The sequence below is a fragment of the Eschscholzia californica genome, unplaced genomic scaffold (assembly GCF_041429995.1).
Source record: "Eschscholzia californica isolate CP2 unplaced genomic scaffold, dmEscCali1.0.p SCAF_4, whole genome shotgun sequence".
In the NCBI taxonomy this organism is placed as follows: domain Eukaryota; kingdom Viridiplantae; phylum Streptophyta; class Magnoliopsida; order Ranunculales; family Papaveraceae; genus Eschscholzia; species Eschscholzia californica.
In genome coordinates, this window is record NW_028238461.1 from 6,011,166 (window position 1) to 6,027,570 (window position 16,405).

General features: G+C 35.3%; 2 protein-coding genes across 5 annotated transcripts; one reads left to right on the top strand and one right to left on the bottom strand.

Moving 5' to 3' along the window:
- Nucleotides 1-1,717: 1,717 nt before the first annotated feature.
- On the bottom strand, nucleotides 1,718-5,459 carry LOC147542005 (reticulon-like protein B8). 4 transcript variants are annotated; one of them, XM_086633066.1, is made up of 6 exons: nucleotides 5,240-5,459; nucleotides 3,742-3,931; nucleotides 3,161-3,341; nucleotides 2,900-3,041; nucleotides 2,106-2,175; nucleotides 1,718-1,989 (listed from the first exon to the last, which is right to left on the bottom strand). In XM_086633066.1, exons 2-6 carry the CDS (start codon nucleotides 3,923-3,925, stop codon nucleotides 1,820-1,822), a joined length of 747 nt encoding a protein of 248 aa, XP_086489192.1. In that variant the 5' UTR covers nucleotides 3,926-3,931; nucleotides 5,240-5,459; the 3' UTR covers nucleotides 1,718-1,819. The 4 variants fall into 4 exon arrangements, with proteins under 4 accessions (XP_086489192.1, XP_086489193.1, XP_086489190.1 ...); XM_086633067.1 differs by having other exon boundaries at nucleotides 5,236-5,343; XM_086633064.1 differs by having other exon boundaries at nucleotides 3,742-4,888; nucleotides 4,927-5,325.
- Nucleotides 5,460-11,791: 6,332 nt separating this feature from the next.
- LOC147542006 (Protein kinase superfamily protein) lies at nucleotides 11,792-16,167 on the top strand. Its single transcript, XM_086672766.1, has 7 exons — nucleotides 11,792-12,142; nucleotides 13,364-13,503; nucleotides 13,597-13,712; nucleotides 13,831-14,041; nucleotides 14,121-14,358; nucleotides 14,500-14,650; nucleotides 15,571-16,167. Exons 2-7 carry the CDS (start codon nucleotides 13,431-13,433, stop codon nucleotides 15,943-15,945), a joined length of 1,164 nt encoding a protein of 387 aa, XP_086528892.1. The 5' UTR covers nucleotides 11,792-12,142; nucleotides 13,364-13,430; the 3' UTR covers nucleotides 15,946-16,167.
- The last annotated feature ends 238 nt before the right edge of the window (nucleotides 16,168-16,405 follow it).

Genomic DNA, 16,405 nt, shown 5'->3' on the forward strand with positions numbered 1-16,405 from the left:
GGTCTACGATTTGGGTTATCGAAGCGTAATTAGGACCAGTCTGAGAGTCTGAGTTTCCTCGAACTATCATGTCTGAGCGGCGTATATAGATTGGTGTCTATGCCAAAAAGAAATTAGGAAGGGGGGAGCTTATATACCCTCCCTGACCTAATTATATTGCGTCATGGACAGCAATTACCCTTTTGAATGTACAACACTTCGGAGAGAGATTGTTTTTGTAAAGATTGAAAGTAAATAAATGAAAATTAAGAATAAAAATAATACAAATATATTAAAGTTCTATTTTATTTTCATGTTCTTCTACTTTAGATCTCATAAACTCTACTTCGAACTTTTTCTATAATAAACAACCACCCCCAATAAACATTACTAAAATGTTATGTACTCTTAAACTCTTATCATTTCTTCTTATCTAATGCATTTAATCATTAATGATTTCGACGATTCTGATTATTAAATAATTGAGCAACTGGGATATTCTTTGATCATTACAAGACAACCACTTGATTACAAACATCAACAGTTTTCATTCCCCATCTCATGGATAAAAAAAAATTCGCTCCGCTCAACCCAAACCCCATTTAGGCGTATTTTCGTGATAGGTATATAAAACAAGACGATCATACAATATTTGGTCAAATACCTAGAGACAAACCGGTCGTCTAGGGCATAAGGGGTATGATGACTTTTTTTTTTATGAGCAGGGTATGATGACTTGAAGTCATCCACACCTTATAAAGAGATGTTATCAAAGTCAATGGTGCATCCTACATTCAATTTTGGTGAGTGAATTACAGGCAACTGAAGGCTAGCATATTCAAGAGTTACAATTTACTGAAACCCTCCAGAAATTTTTCTATCCCTATTCTTCATTCATAATGAAAATTATCGCGTCACTGTTCATCGTATAGTAAGTCTTACAAACTGAACAATATTTAATATCATGTGTTTTGGGCGATTATTTACTTTTTTTTTTTATTTGTCGTTCGTCATAAGGGTTACCTCCGCCTGTACACCTTTTTAGGTGGAGCAACACTTCGAATTGAAAGAGCATAAGAAACTAATAGATTTAGAGAAAGAACGCCCAAGGAGATCCAGAGCAGGACATGTAATTGATTTTAGAATACTGGACACACTAGTCCATCCTCTTGTCCACCAAGGCCAAAGGCCAAAAAAATATAACTCCGGGAGGTCCTAAACCCTTTAGGACCTACCTTTAGATTTGAGTCCAGTCTCGTTTAAGTTGGATCACAATCAAAGGGTTCTTCGATTGGAGGACCGGCCGAAGAGTCACTCGGGCCACTTTGCTGACCTATCTTGAGAACAATGACATACATCGAGCCCATCTTGTTCGTTGGACCAAAGAATCGGTTGGGCTTTTGAAGGTATTTCCTCCTTATGGTAAGTTTCTCAGGGAAAACTTGTATACTTTGTTTGGGGTTGCGTCCACCACTCCCTGGCGAAGTGTTGGACACTACCTCTTCAGCTCATGAAGTTGTGGGATCAAATCTTGGCAGAAACTATAATTCAAGTTTGCCAAAACGGATAAAATGCTGTCACCACTACGATATTTACGGAGTTTTGGGGTCTGTTATTTCTGTGGTTCCACAGAAATCTCTCTCAAGTAATCCACAAATCTGTGGCGTACTTTTTGGCTGCTAATCATAAGAGAGAAAAACCCAACCATTTCGATAATTCAAAATTAAGGCTTCACATGTACAGGAATATATAGGTTTCATTTTCACCATCAAAATGAGTTGACAACATCAACAGATATCCGATTCAAATGCTTAGGAGAATTATTATGTCTATAGACTTTTCACTCACTTTTCTTTCTCTGTAACTTTCCTTTAGGAATTCTGCTTAGAACACTCGAATCCAGCTTACCGAATTGATGCTGAAGTTGCCCGAGAAGATTGTAAACGAAACTGTCAATTTGATCGTCATATCTCTCATAAATCACTGGAAAAGTATGCGCAGCCACGAATCCTTCATACCAAAAAAAATCTCTTTTTTAAATACCATTGGTCCAAATGCATACAGAAATTGAAGAGAAAAACGAATTAGATAACATATCGAACTATATATATTTGTTCATTACTTACCGATGTATATGACGGTTAAAAAGTTGACCCAGCTCCCAATCACAGCAGCAGCCCACAAGCTTAACACAACCTGATAAAAAAATTTCTTACTCTTTTAGAAGAACATTTACCATTTTCTCACTGGGATTCCCATATCACCTCATGGTGAAAAGTCTCGAAGTCGGTCCACAAGAGTGAAAAGAGTTGAAATTCTATATTAAATATCGCCTCAAGAGAAAAGGAACCGTGGAATCCAATCAGGAAATATGAAGTTATCTCGTGTTACAGATCAATTCAGCTAGTGATCACAAGCTGGAGAATCACTTGAAGGTTGACCATCTCAATAATATTAACCTACCCATAACTAGTATTTTGTGTTTCACTTAATATTAAATTGGGTTGGCCTTTATTTGCATTAGTAAATACGACTAACTATGTGAAGAATCCATGTGCAGTTCCTTCAATGGATATATTATGAGAACTTGGATGTGCATCTTGGGCGTACTTGAACATGACAACATTAGGACCATAAAATACAGTTCTGAGTTTTATGTCACGTGTGTGTAGTGATACTATATTTGATCCGTTAGTGAAAAGGGAATGACCTAATAACTAAGATAAGAAAATAGGTGTACAGTCATATCCAACAGTTCAGATACCAATACTTGGTTTCCATGTTTCGATGGTGGTTACTAGAGTCAAGCATTCAGAATCTCGAATTATATGGTTTTGGCCTATGAAATAAAAGAAAAGTAGATCAAGCATTATATTACCTACTCCGACAAGTAGATCAAGAAGCAAGTTGGCATACATACCACAAGAAATTGCTTTAAGTTTCCTCCAGATGCAACATCCTGAAGAAACCTCAAGAAATGGTTAACTTCAACACTAATTGTGTCTGCTAATTTTTCAAAGAACTCGTGCGGGATGACAAGCCGAGGTACTTTAGATGGGGACCTGTTGTAGGGAACACCGGAACAAATACCAGTATAAGCAGTGATAAATATATTTGTATAGAAATCCAATTAAAAGAATTAATAGAGATAAACATAAGAGTCACGATTTTTAGTAATTGCCTGTTCATTAAGCCAGATGCATTTGACCAAACAAACTGAGCCAGCATGCCAAGAGCTAAGGCCGTGCAGACAAGCGTCATAAGATGATAATTAAGCCATTCAAACAACACCCAGATGGCTGTTGCACTAGTTAAGACACTTGCAGAGATCTTCTTGTTCCTCCATAACAACACATCAGCAGCTACATACTCAAAGAACCAGAAGGTATGTAACCACTAATCCAGAGTAAAATAATAACATCACGATTATGACTCTTGCTTAATATAATACTCACTAAGTTTTATAGTAAATATTCACATGCCCAATTATGCATTGGTAGTGTTTATTCAAGTGCTAGCATATAAATCAGTTCATAGTCTCGATATGGCAAAATATGGTTCCAAGATTTGTAGTTATAGACGTCGTTGCAAATATTCAGCCAATTTTTACCAAATTCATTTGGACTAACTACAGATCAGTTATAAGCTTAATTTGAGAAGAGAAACACTAGAGGATAAATTCAACAGATCATAGTTCACGAAATATTCACATGACACCCAGCGGAGTCTGTCATGTGATTTTTTTTACAAAGAGGAGCTCACATTTTCCACCGCCCAATAGTCCATGTACTGGTTTCTGGCGTCCAAAGAGCCTATTAAATTGGCATGAGACTGAACTTGATTTCTCTTCTTCGAAGAAAGATACTGATTTATGCTTTGGAACACTATCTGCAAGTGTTTCCATAATGTTGCTCAAAAGATTCTCGGCTGTAATACGCTCCGACATATTTTCCTGCATTTTAAGAACCAAATGACTCACTCTCAGATACATAACCTATTACTCAAGTTAACATAACAAAATATTCATGAAACAGATCGAAGGAAAGCAGAAATTCGGTATGAGATGATGCATCTGCAGGTGTTCTTATAATAAAAAAAATTACAAGAGAAGGAAAAAAAGAATCAAAACGAAAAACATATAAAACGTATTCCTAGCCATAGGACGGTCAACAATGAAGACCCCGTAGTGCTAATCTTTTTAGGTTCTAAAAACATGCCCCTCAATCATAAGGCTGCTTATCGTGAAATATATCACATTCAGTCCTCCAAATGTTTCATTCAGTCAATGGTTTATTATCATGCTCAGAAATGTAATTATGGACGGTTCACACGGTACCATTGAAGTGCCGTATCTTACAATTAGGTATTTGAAGCATCAATTAGAAGCTAAATTGGCAAGTCAATGAACAGAGTCATTTCATCTATCAACCAGCTTAAATCAATAAATTAAAACACAGTTATTCAAATATCCTCAATCTTCTTCTTTTTTTATCTATTAAGTAAGTTTCTTCACCATTGAAACACAACACATCAATCTATTAGGGCATTTCTTTCAGAAATTGAACAATATTGGGTAATGCATCCATCAAACAACCCATGCAAAAAAATCAACCAGAAAAATATCAAGCAGATCAAAAGACTCAAATGAATAGCCGATTAGACTGAAAATTGGAAATATTGGTTTAAGCCGTCAAGTTTTAGCCTAAAATTAGGCATCAAAATGAAAACAAACCCAGATAAAATCCACCTAAAATTAGCTGAATAAAAACTCATGTGCAGATATCAAATATTGGTCTTCCTCAAGTCAAAAAGTAACAACAGAACTTCATAAACCCTAAAATAAAAACATGTTTGACCCTTAAAAAAGGTGGGGATGAAACATCAAGGTCGTTTCGTTGAATAAGATGAACTATCTCATCGAAGTAAAAAAAAAGGCAAATAGAATACAAAAGTAAATTACTAAAACCCTATTTGGATACTAATTTTGTAACAAAATCAAAATCAACCCAATTAAAATCCCAATTAAATAAACAAAATTTGAGGATTTCTTACTTTACAAATATTCTCTTTGGTTGCATGAAAATTAAGAGAAGGGAAGTAGATTGAAGAGGAAAATAAATTAGTACTAGATTTCATTAGTAATCAAATCAAATCCAACAAAAATGAGATTAAAAGAAAGAAATAAAAAAAATCTTGATTGAAGCTTCAAGATGAGAGAGAGAAAGAGAAAATAAGGGAGTGAAAAAACGATAATACCAACCAGTTGAGAGCTTGAGAGAGTTGAGAGAGGTGGGGGGAATCAGATTCTTGGAGCTGGAAAAAGAAAGTTTAGAGAGAGAAAGAGAGGGGGAAAGAGGGGGTGGGTCGAGTTGCGTGAAATTCTGTTGTTGTGTTTTAGAGAAAGTGACAGAATGCCTGCGCAGACGGATGACGACGCCTAACAATTTATTTTTCTCCTCATCCAATTGTCTAACTTTTTTTCCACCTCCAACGTGTATAAGTAAACTTTTTTATCCACGTGCTTTTAGTGTGGGGTTATTTCTCAAATGTTATGGTGGCTCACAAATTTTCTTTTTAACCTCTAAGGGCATTAGTTCAACAAAAAAGAAAACATCTAAGGGCATTCAACCTCTAATTTACTTTAAAATATCCACATGATTCTTTTGAAGTTTTCATCTATCTCACTGTTTTTTCTTTCTCATTCTTCAAATTTCACCTATTGACAAACTTTCCATCTCCACTCTAATAACTCATTTTTTCTTATTATGGATTCAAAGATTGAATTTTTAGCTTTTTAAAGAGGAAGAAGATTGGTAAAAATTGTTCCAACTACTACAATTAAATTTTATCTTTGTGTAGGGTCAGACCAGAATAAAAACACAAGTAGGAAATAATACATCCTTAGTCAAGTGCCTTAGAGGTCAAACTCTCATTTTCTTGCATTATTGACAAGCTCAAGCGCTTTCATATACTCATCAAATACATAGAGGGCACCGGAAGTTTTACTTCCACATTTTTCTTTTCATTGTTACTCCTTCCATGACATTACTAAAACCCTAATCTATCATTTCCACTTTAGTGATGTTTCCCTGCGAACAGGAAACACGGTAAAAGTTCTTGGAAACATAATTTTTTATTCAAAGATGTATTCTCACTAGTGAGCATCCAACAAACTTCACATGATACTTCAACTCCAAATCGACTACAAATAGGAACTGACGCATTCATGGACTGCCCAGTTATCTGTATTTTACGAGAAATTACTCCAACTTTTTTAATTTTCATTTCTTCAGTTCTTTGTTTGAGATGATGATTACTAGTTAGATGCTTAAGCTTGTATCTGGTTGCGACTCTGACCTAACTCGAATAACATCAAAAGATGTTTTAAAATAACTAGCCAAGTGTTTGGGATTTTGTAGTATTTGAGGAATGAGATATGCGAGAAAAGTGAGGAATTAGAAAACGGATTCAAAAAAAAAACGTAGAGAGGAAAAAGAGGATGCATGAATTAGATGGTTGTGATTTATAAAGAAGAAAGAGAAGCAATTGAAAAAGAAAACGATAAACATATTCTTAATGTATTTAAGACTCCAACAAGAAACTCTGAAAGTAAGAGGGGTTGCAAACTATTGGCTCGAAGGCGCATGCTCAAAAGGTTGTACGAATTAGAGTCATATTTTGTGTTTGGTTGTATTTTATAAAACATTATAGTTTTTCGAGTTCAGTAAATCATATTTATGTGAAATTCAAATGACCTTATCCGACTCCATAATAAAGTTTTATATAATGGGGACGCAAAAGAGCCATAAAAAATTGCCATCATTTCTTCTCCATTAACAATTTTTGACACTCTCTTTGGTAGTGGTTGGACCCTCCCGCTTGAGCCTATGAAGTCGTGGGATCGATTTTCAACGGAAGCAGTTTGTTATCAAGATTTATCCCATGTAATTTAGACAACAAATAATGTAAATAACGAAATAAATTTGTCGGTTTTATGTCTCTTTCATGTTGTCGGACTTTAGACCTCTTTCATTAATGGTTTAAATTAGACTGTTATCGTGTTCATCACATATGCATGATGTATCTATGCCTTGTAACGACTAACGTAGATCTCGGTCGATTACTAAACATAAAAAAACAATTTTTAACCAAAATCTCTTACTGATATTAACACGCAGCCTATATAAAAAATGTGTTATTCGGAGTTAAGTTATAAGTTATTTATTTCTTCTACATATTAATGTTTTTTTTTGTTGAAAGTTCTGCGTATCAATGTTGAACTTTCCTCAGTGTCATAATTTCCAAATATTCAACTAACATGTACCCTTGGTACACATGATTAAAACACCACATTCTAATAAATACTACATACACCGATTGAGTTATTAGTTTCTTTCAATCTTAATACGTAAATGTTCAACTCATTTAATTGAGCGTTGTTACTTGACCACTTCAAGCATACACTATCCATGGTTGATTATCGAGGTTAATTTTGCTACTGGAAGATCATTTGATTTTAGAAGAGGATATTGTTTTACTGATTTTAGACTAATATACTCGGATAATATAATTTACTTTTGACATGTATCAATTTTAATGTACTTGCACTCAGGTAAAAAGTACTCAACGCGTCTGTGCAGTGTTACTATAGACCAATGATGTTTGTAACCCCAATTTGCTGTAGATGTGAAGTGTCAATTTATGCATCTTTAGAACAACATTTAAAAATTGAAAGACAAAATCATACTCGACATAAAATGAATATGATGCAGGGGCACCCGGCGTGGAGGCTTTTTCCATGACTAAACCGGACCATGGGCCATCCGGCCATGGAGAGTAGCTTTAGGAAGTCCCAATTTTAGTATGATTATTAGAGAATTTAGGTTTAGGAAATTATGTTATTTTAGTATTTCCAATAATTGGAAAGGTCCAGATTTGGGTCTAGTTATTTAGGAAGTTGCAGTATTTTATTTATTTAGGAAAGTCTAATTCAAGTCTATCTAGGAAAGTCCAGAATCCTATAAAAGGATATCTTGTTTGTCCATTATTCCGATGTTGAAGAGAAAACTCAATCAAATTTAATCGAGTTTACAGTTATTTAATCGTTATTTAATCGTTATTCGGATTAGTTTATTTTATTCTTAAATTCCGCTGCGTTCTACATCAGAATATTATCTGAAATTATTAGTTTTTATCTCCAAATTGTGCTTTTAGTAAATTAAATCCAAATGGTAGAGCTCTAACCTAACAATTCCACACATAATGCTAAAAGTTTTCATACCTAATAGGAATGTTTAAGATCTGAAAAAAAAAAAATAATAATAATCTATTTGAGATGCTCAGAGCATCTCCAATGGGACACTCAATCTCTAACACTTAGAGTGCCACATAGATTTTTTGGAGTTTTTGTTAAAAAATCATCTCCAATGGAACACTTTATTAGACACTCTAATATGAGGTGGACACATTTATTATAAAGTGTCTAGAGAGAGAAACTCTAAAATGAGAGTGTCTACTTGAGACTCTCTAAATGTTACTTTTAATTTTCAACCAATAGAAAATCTTGTTTTTCAACTACTTTTTATCTATTGAATTGAAGAAGGACATGTGTATTAAGTATAGACACTTTAGAGATGTCCATTGGAGACCAACAACAATTAGAGTATCTCTATATTGACATTTAGGAAAGGAAAGAGAATCTCTATTAGCCCTTGACAACTAGGATTTTTAGAGTGTTTGTAAGAGTGTCCCATTGGAGATGCTCTAAAACTTTCTGATTCAATCTAAGCTTTACATGGGAGAAAGTTTATTAAAAAAAAAAATTCTAAAACTCATAGGTCACACTCAAAATATTTAAGACTGGAGGTTAGTGTAGAATGAAAATCTTAAGTGAGATTGGAACATAAACTAGTAGAAATATTCTGAGGTGTTGCATTGAATAGGTTCGAAGTTGTGTCCGTGCTCCTGCTAGTAAAAGTTGATCGAATCATCTTTGTTCTTGTGCTCACAATAATGTCAAAATATATGGTCAAACAATTGATTGTTTTGTTTGACTATTTGAAAAAAAGAAAAGAAAATGTTTGAAAATTGAAGACTAAAAAAACTCACAAAATCCGTGCGAACACCTCATAATCCGTACAATAATCAAATATGAAAGAGACTCCCTCAAATGGGAGGCTTTGTTGAAATCAAAAGGAATGCTAAAATGTTATGTAAATTCAAGAATTTATAGAAAAGAGATAAAATGTTCAAGACGTGTAAAGTGGTTGTGTGAACAGTAATAAGTTGAGTTTACGAAAAACTTTCAATGAATATTTTACATATGACTAAAATACTCTTAAATAAATCTAATTTGACAAATCTGACTTATTTTATCAAGTTGAACAAATGTCCTCGAGTTGAAAATCTTGCTCTCTTAAAGGTCATTAACTCCATGAATCATAAAATGACCATCTTCACATAAACTACCAATACAATTGAGAGCATGAATAACTAATGGGCAATTGAAATAAAGATTTTGATTGTTATAGTTTACCACAAATTTGAATGGCAAGCCCACATCAAGTTGATACAAGGCTAAAAAGTTATCCACGCCTGAAGCATAACTGCGATATAAAGGACATTGTCGATAAAGAAGCAATAATAGGTGAAATTCATGTTGATGGTTGTCTGACTTATTTCGTATTAATATGACAAACCAAATTTGCATATATGACTTGTCTGAATCTGAATGATCTGACTCAAATCAACAATATTTTTTCTGAAATGTTGCAATCAACTATTTAGATGAATCAAATGTACAAACATTATGAAATTGCACTGTAGACAATTAAATGCTCAAATAAGGTTTATCATTTGTTGTAGAAATAACAAGAGTTAATTCTTATTTGGCCCCCTACTTTGTGACCAGCTTCTTTTATGGCCCTTTATTTTCTATAAATTCAAATATGGTCCATTTTTTTATGTAAATGTCTTAACTACCCTTCCTATAAATATATTTTTCAAAATAAAATTAAAAAGAAAACATAAATTCCACATCACTTCCCTCTCCACCACTTATCTCTCTCCACGTCAACTCTCTCGCCAACTCACCACTCTCTTCTCCGACGAAGGTCGCTGACCAGAAATTTTCCGGCCGGTGACCTTCAAAAAAAAAAAAAGAATTATGTCATCTCTTTCTACAAGTCAGCTATCTCTTCTCCGACAAAGGTCACCGGCCGAAAAATTTTCCGACCGCCAACCTCCAAACTTAAAAAAAAAATAACCGATCTGGTCTCTTCTTCAACAGATCGGAACTCCGATGAAGGGAAACCCCTTCGCCGGAGTGGTTAGAGAGAGATGAGAGAATTTTTTTCTTTTTAAAAGTTTGGAGGTTGCCGGTTGGAAAAATTTTCGACTGGCGACCTTTGTCGGAGAAGAGATAGGTGACTTGGAGAGAGAGATGACATAAATTTTTTCTTTCTTTTTTAAGGTCACCGGTCAGAAATTTTCCGGCCTGCGACCTTCGTCGGAGAAGAGAGTGGTGAGTTGGAGAAAGAGAGAGAGAGAGGTGAGTTGGAGAGAGAGAGAGAGATAGAGAGAGAGGTGAGTTGGAGAGAGAGAGAGAGAGGTGAGTTGAAGAGAGAGGTGACGTGGAGAGAGAGAGAGAGAGAGAGAGGTGACGTGGAGAGAGATAAGTGGTGGAGAAAGAAGTGAGATGGAATTTATGTTCTTTTTTATTTTATTTTGAAAAAAATATTTAGAGGAGGGTAGTTAGGACATTTACATCAAAAAAGGAGGTCATATTTGAATTTACAGAAAATAGGGGGTCGTAAAGGAAGTTGGTCACAAAGTAGGGGCCAAATAGGAATTAACTCAAATAATAAACAAAAAAAAAAGATTAAAAGAAAACGGTTATTTCCCAAATAGCCCCCCAACTTTATGGTCGGTTTCCTGCCTAGCCTCATAATTTATAAAAAAATATCCAGATGGCCCCATTTTTTTGTTACTGTTATAACTCCGTTTACCAGTCATCATTTCTCTCTCCTCCATCTCATCACCTCATTTTCTCGCCACCTCATCGTCTTCACCGACGTAGGTCGTCGGCCAGAAAATTGGTCGGCCGACGACCTTCAAACATTAAAAAAAAAATCTCTCCTCTTTCTCTCTCTCTTAAATTTTTTTTTTTCTCTCTCTCTAAATGCTCTGGCGAAGGGAAACCCTTCGTCGGAGTTGTCTGTTCGAACAGATCTGTTCGGTCTGTTCCAAGAACAGGCCTACTCCGGCGAAGGGTTTCCCTTCGCCGGAGTATTTAGAGAGAGAGGAGAGAGAAAGGGTGAGAGATTTTTTTTTTAATGTTTGAAGGTCGCCGGTCGAAAATTGGTCAGGCGGCGACCTACGCCGGTGAAGACGATGAGGTGGCAGAGAGAGGTGATGAGATGGAGGAGAGAGAAATGACGACTGGTTAACGAAGTTATAACGCTAACTCAAAAGAGGGGCTATCTAGGTATTTTTTTAATAAAGTAGGGGACTAGGCAGGAAACCGATCATAAAGTTGGGAGCTATTTAGAAAATAACCCTAAAAAAATTTTAGACAAAATGACAAAAAGTATGCTCAACCCACCTCTTACAACTCGTACATAAACTGTCCATGAGAGAAAAAAAAATTCGTCTCTCGCATGTTCAGTCACGTGAAGAGAAAAATCTTTATTTATGTCACAGGTGGTTCAGGTGGGAGCCCTAGGAGACAAGTCGTCTAGCCTGATAACCTGATTGGATATATTAATTTTTTTTTTTGTTGTTGTTGAAATGGATATATTAATCCTTAATAACGCGGGCAGTTATTCAACAACAAAAAATAAAAAAATTAACGCGGGGAGTCCTCTCTATAATCTTAAATTAAAATTACCCGTCCAGTCTGGCGTCCTCTCTCTCTCTCTCTATTCGTCCTGTAGACTTTGTGGACTTTAGAGAGAGAGAGAAGACAACCATAGTCAAAGACTGCTCTCTCTCTCTCTCTACTTTCTGTAATCCATAAAATGTTGACGTACCCAGAGAAAGGTCTTTGATTTTTATCCAGCAACCCCCCGTCAGAGACGGTAACCAAACTTCATCAAACAACACTACTCTCATTCATTCTCTCAAAAAAAAAACTCCCCTTTCCTTCTTCAACTTTTCTCATCAGGTAAACTCTCAATTCTCTCTCTCTCTCTCTAATACTCTTATAATCACTCTACTTTAGCTTGAATTATGAAGTTTTGTGAGTGGGTTATGTTTGAATTTAGGTTATAATTAGTATGATACTTAAACCTCAATTACCTTCTTTACTTTTTTGGGGTTTTGTTCTTGAATTGGTTCTAGTTATGAAAAATGGTAGAGCATATGGAATAACAAAGACAGCTAATTAGAGTTGTTTCTTTATTCATCTACTTAAAAGAAGATAGGGTTTTCATGTGATTCTTGTCTTTTTAGAATAGATTTTATTCAGGTGCTTTAATTATCCCAAGTTTCTATCATTTTCAAACTAAATCTTAACCCCAAAATCAAAGGATAATTGTTCCCTTTTATAAAATCATAGAGACACTCTTTCAATGAAAATCCCCAAATTGAGAATTGATCCTAAGTTCCAAGGTTCAACACTTGGTTTGGTTTCAAGTACAAATTAAGCAAAACCCATTATGGGGATCTCAAAAATTGAGTAGTATAATTATAATCCTTTTCATAAGAATAAAATAAATTTGCTTAAGAGACAAAGGGTTTTGACTTTTATTTGGTGTCTCGAAGTTGAAGTTCTATCTATCTGTTAGTTCATTGGAAGTGATGAAGAAGAGCATATTGACACTTCCCTTTCTGTAGAATCACTTTCTTGGTTCAAATATTCATAATCCCATGTGTTCTTTTTCATTTTTATTGGTTAAATCACAATTGAAATGAAAGAGATAGGTCTAAAATTCAGTCAATATTGAAGTACAGAACATCAACGAAAAGAACTTTGTTTGTAGAATGTCGGCTGCGGTACCCTTTCCTTCTATATTGCTGATGAAATTAGGAGTTTATCTGTTGGACTTTTTTCTCCTACAAATAGTTCTAGATTCCTAAAGAACTTCAAAACGAGTAAGTATTAGTTAGTTTGGAGTTGATAAGATAGATTGTTGGATTATTAAATGAGTGATTTTAACCAAATTTGCATTATCTGAATTGGTTGCTATTAGTCCTTCCCGGAAGAGATACAATTCAAAACGACGTGTCTTAATGAGTAAATAATAGGATTCCATCTCCTAAGTTTACTTTTTCTTAGTTTGTTAAGGAAGGTATATCCATTGTGTTTGCAGCAGTAACTGTAGTTTTCCGAAGCAGCTAAAAGATTTATTTCTCCGTCATCTGAATATGATTTTATTTTGGGCAGGGTTTTCGTGTGATTTGGTTGAGGTTGCTATCAAAATCAAATAGCTGGTCAGTGATAATCAAAGATAATGAGTTGTTTCTCTTTTTTACACGGAAAGAGCTCAAGCAATAAATCTAGACGAACCGCCGAAGTTGAGGAAGGTAAACATACAAAGTCATTGATATATGAAATGAAATATCTTTTTTTTTTTTTTTACGTTTTACATTTTCCTAACTATATTTTGTTCAATACAGAGCTCTCAAGTGCCTATAATGTTCGTATTTACACACTCAAAGATTTGAAGCATGCAACTGATGATTTCAGCCCAGCTAATAAGATTGGGGAAGGAGGGTTTGGTTCTGTTTACAAGGTAAAATTCATTATGAATCACAGATCTCTTTAAATTAGAACTATCAATATCTAACTTAAAGTAATGGTATATGAATAATTTAGTACTCAAACTCTTCAAACTGCTTGTGGGTGAGCAGGGACGACTTAGAGGTGGTGTAATTGCTGCCCTAAAAGTACTATCAGAAACGTCACGACAAGGAGTGACAGAGTTCTTAACGGAGATTAATGTGATTTCAATGGTAGAACATGAAAACTTGGTTAAACTATACGGTTGTTGTGTGGAGGGGAACAGTAGAATTTTGGTTTACGGGTATCTTGAGAATAACAGCCTCTCGCAAAATCTTCTAGGTAAGAAGTTCGCTGATTTTACTTTTTATTTGGAAAATCCATTCAATCATCTTATACTGGTCTATTCTTTCTTATTTAGGTTCAGGCCACAGTAATATCCGGTTTAGTTGGAAAGCACGAACTAATATCTGCATAGGCATTGCTCGTGGGCTCGCTTTCCTCCATGAGGAAGTAAGTCCTCATATAATTCATAGAGATATCAAAGCAAGTAATATACTTCTCGATAAAGATCTCAACCCGAAAATAGCAGATTTTGGTCTGGCAAAGCTTCTCCCGCCTAATGAGACTCATGTCAGTACACGTGTTGCAGGAACTATGTAAGTTCAAGAGTTCCAATTCTTGTTCGAATCTCGTACATATTTGCACCTCAGCGATATTTGACTTTGGCTCCTTGACCTCTGAATATATTTTGACAAATGAATACTGATACAATTTTGAAATGTATTTTGTATTTTTAGAGGTTATTTGGCACCGGAATACGCAATAAGAGGACAGTTGACACGGAAAGCAGATATCTACAGTTTTGGTGTTCTCCTATTGGAAATAGTTAGTGGCAGATGCAACAGAAATACAAAATTACCTATTGGAGAACAAGATCTCCTTGAAAGGGTAAGTTTTCTTGTCCACACAGGTGTATTTATGGTTCTTCTGCATATAGTCCCCGGCAAGGACTGTTATCTCAATTCCGTAGAATTTTGTATCATTCGAAAAAGCTGTTACATTCTGGCTGATACTCTTTCGAAAATGATACATGCACACAGTACAATGTCTTATACTAATACTCTTTATGTTACTGCCTATATACTACAGAATATTTGAGTCATTCAACTGTAGAATTGGCATGTGAAATTACACAATAAGTTGGTAAATGCGACCCTGTCTGAGCACCTGTGCCCATATTCACATAAAGGGCCCTGCCCGATGAGGAACACGACCATTGACGCAAATGCCGTCCAACGTAGACCGTCCGACACGACATATTGTGGTGTCTATTGTTTTTTTAATTGCGTTACTGTTTAAGAAATAAAATAGTGAATAAAGCTTGCCAACACGGCATGACATCGCACCGTAAAATTCCACTCAGAGCAACCATTTCATGCCCACGAAAATGGTGGTTTTGACAATGGATGACACTGCTATTTGGTGCCTCTTGTGGGTGACGCGGCGTACTATCGTATCAGTGTGACTCATAATAACCTGGAGACACCTATTAGACTCAAGAGAACGGCGACGCGTGTTTGAGAATAAACCCACGTGAACCAAGGTTTACCTGGGAACTAAGTGACTATGATCTTAGGATTAACCATATGTTATTATGTAAGTGTGAAAGCTGAACCATTTGAAAAAAAAATCACGTCTTCATGTGACCTTTGTTTATGTGCTGGTTTGAACAAAAACGTAGTATTTGAGAGGAAAGAGCAAAACTTGTAAACGGAATTCTATCCAAATTGTCTTACTCTGTTTTACATTAGCCCGGTCAGAAAGCATTTCCTGAATCCGCCACTGATACTGACTTTATCTTATTGCAGGCCTGGGCATTATATGAGCGGAAAGAACTTCTTTCGCTTGTAGATTCTACCATGGGTGGAGATTTTGATGCAGAAGAAGCTTCCAGGTACATGAAAATTGCTTTACACTGCACCCAAGATTCACCAAAGCTCAGACCATACATGTCGAAAGTATTGAAGATGCTAACAGGCGAAATTGCTACAAATGATGATATCAATAAGCCTGGTCTAATCTCTGATTTCATGGAACTTAAAGTACGAAGCAACAACAAACCGGATACAAAAAATACTTCTTACACAATATCTTCGGGTTCAGACAAGAACTATCATTCGTCTTCGTCCGGTAATACAACTAATGCTACCATGACCTTCACTGCAGTTTCCGACCGGGATTAATTGCTTTCATCTTGGGTAGCAGTTTCTTACTCTTATTCTTTTCTTCTTCCACGGTTGGTGAGAATCCTTGTTTCTGTAAATTTTGTGTATCTATCTGTTTTCTTTGTTTGGTTTGGTTGATTATTTCTGAAAACTTCGTAGAAATTTTAAAAAGGTCGTGGCAAGAAAATTGTTTATGATAGAAACTGAGAGAAAGATATTCAGGTTAATTTTGTTCTGCCAGTTTTGTACCAACATAATTTAGTACCAACCAAGGAATGAAATTTCGGTTTCGGTGAAAATTTCGGTCGGCTCAAAAGTGGAAACGTTTCGTAGAAATGTTTCGGTCAGTGTGGAAATCTTACAAATCTACAGAAATGATAGAAATATGATGCAATTATGTATAACAAGATTATTAAACCATAATGAAGCATAAAAATGATGTTTAACATTATCTATTAGTTTGAGGGAGTATTAACGA

Coding starts and splice junctions, on each gene's coding strand:
- LOC147542006 (XM_086672766.1), top strand. CDS start 13,431: ATGAGTTGTTTCTCTTTTTTACACGGAAAGAGCTCAAGCAATAAATCT. Junction 14,359..14,499: donor ACACGTGTTGCAGGAACTAT/GTAAGTTCAAGA, acceptor TTGTATTTTTAG/AGGTTATTTGGCACCGGAAT. Junction 14,651..15,570: donor AACAAGATCTCCTTGAAAGG/GTAAGTTTTCTT, acceptor ATCTTATTGCAG/GCCTGGGCATTATATGAGCG.
- LOC147542005 (XM_086633064.1), bottom strand. CDS start 3,970: ATGTATCTGAGAGTGAGTCATTTGGTTCTTAAAATGCAGGAAAATATG. Junction 3,342..3,741: donor ACTATTGGGCGGTGGAAAAT/GTGAGCTCCTCT, acceptor TTGAGTATGTAG/CTGCTGATGTGTTGTTATGG. Junction 1,990..2,105: donor TTTAACCGTCATATACATCG/GTAAGTAATGAA, acceptor TTTGGTATGAAG/GATTCGTGGCTGCGCATACT.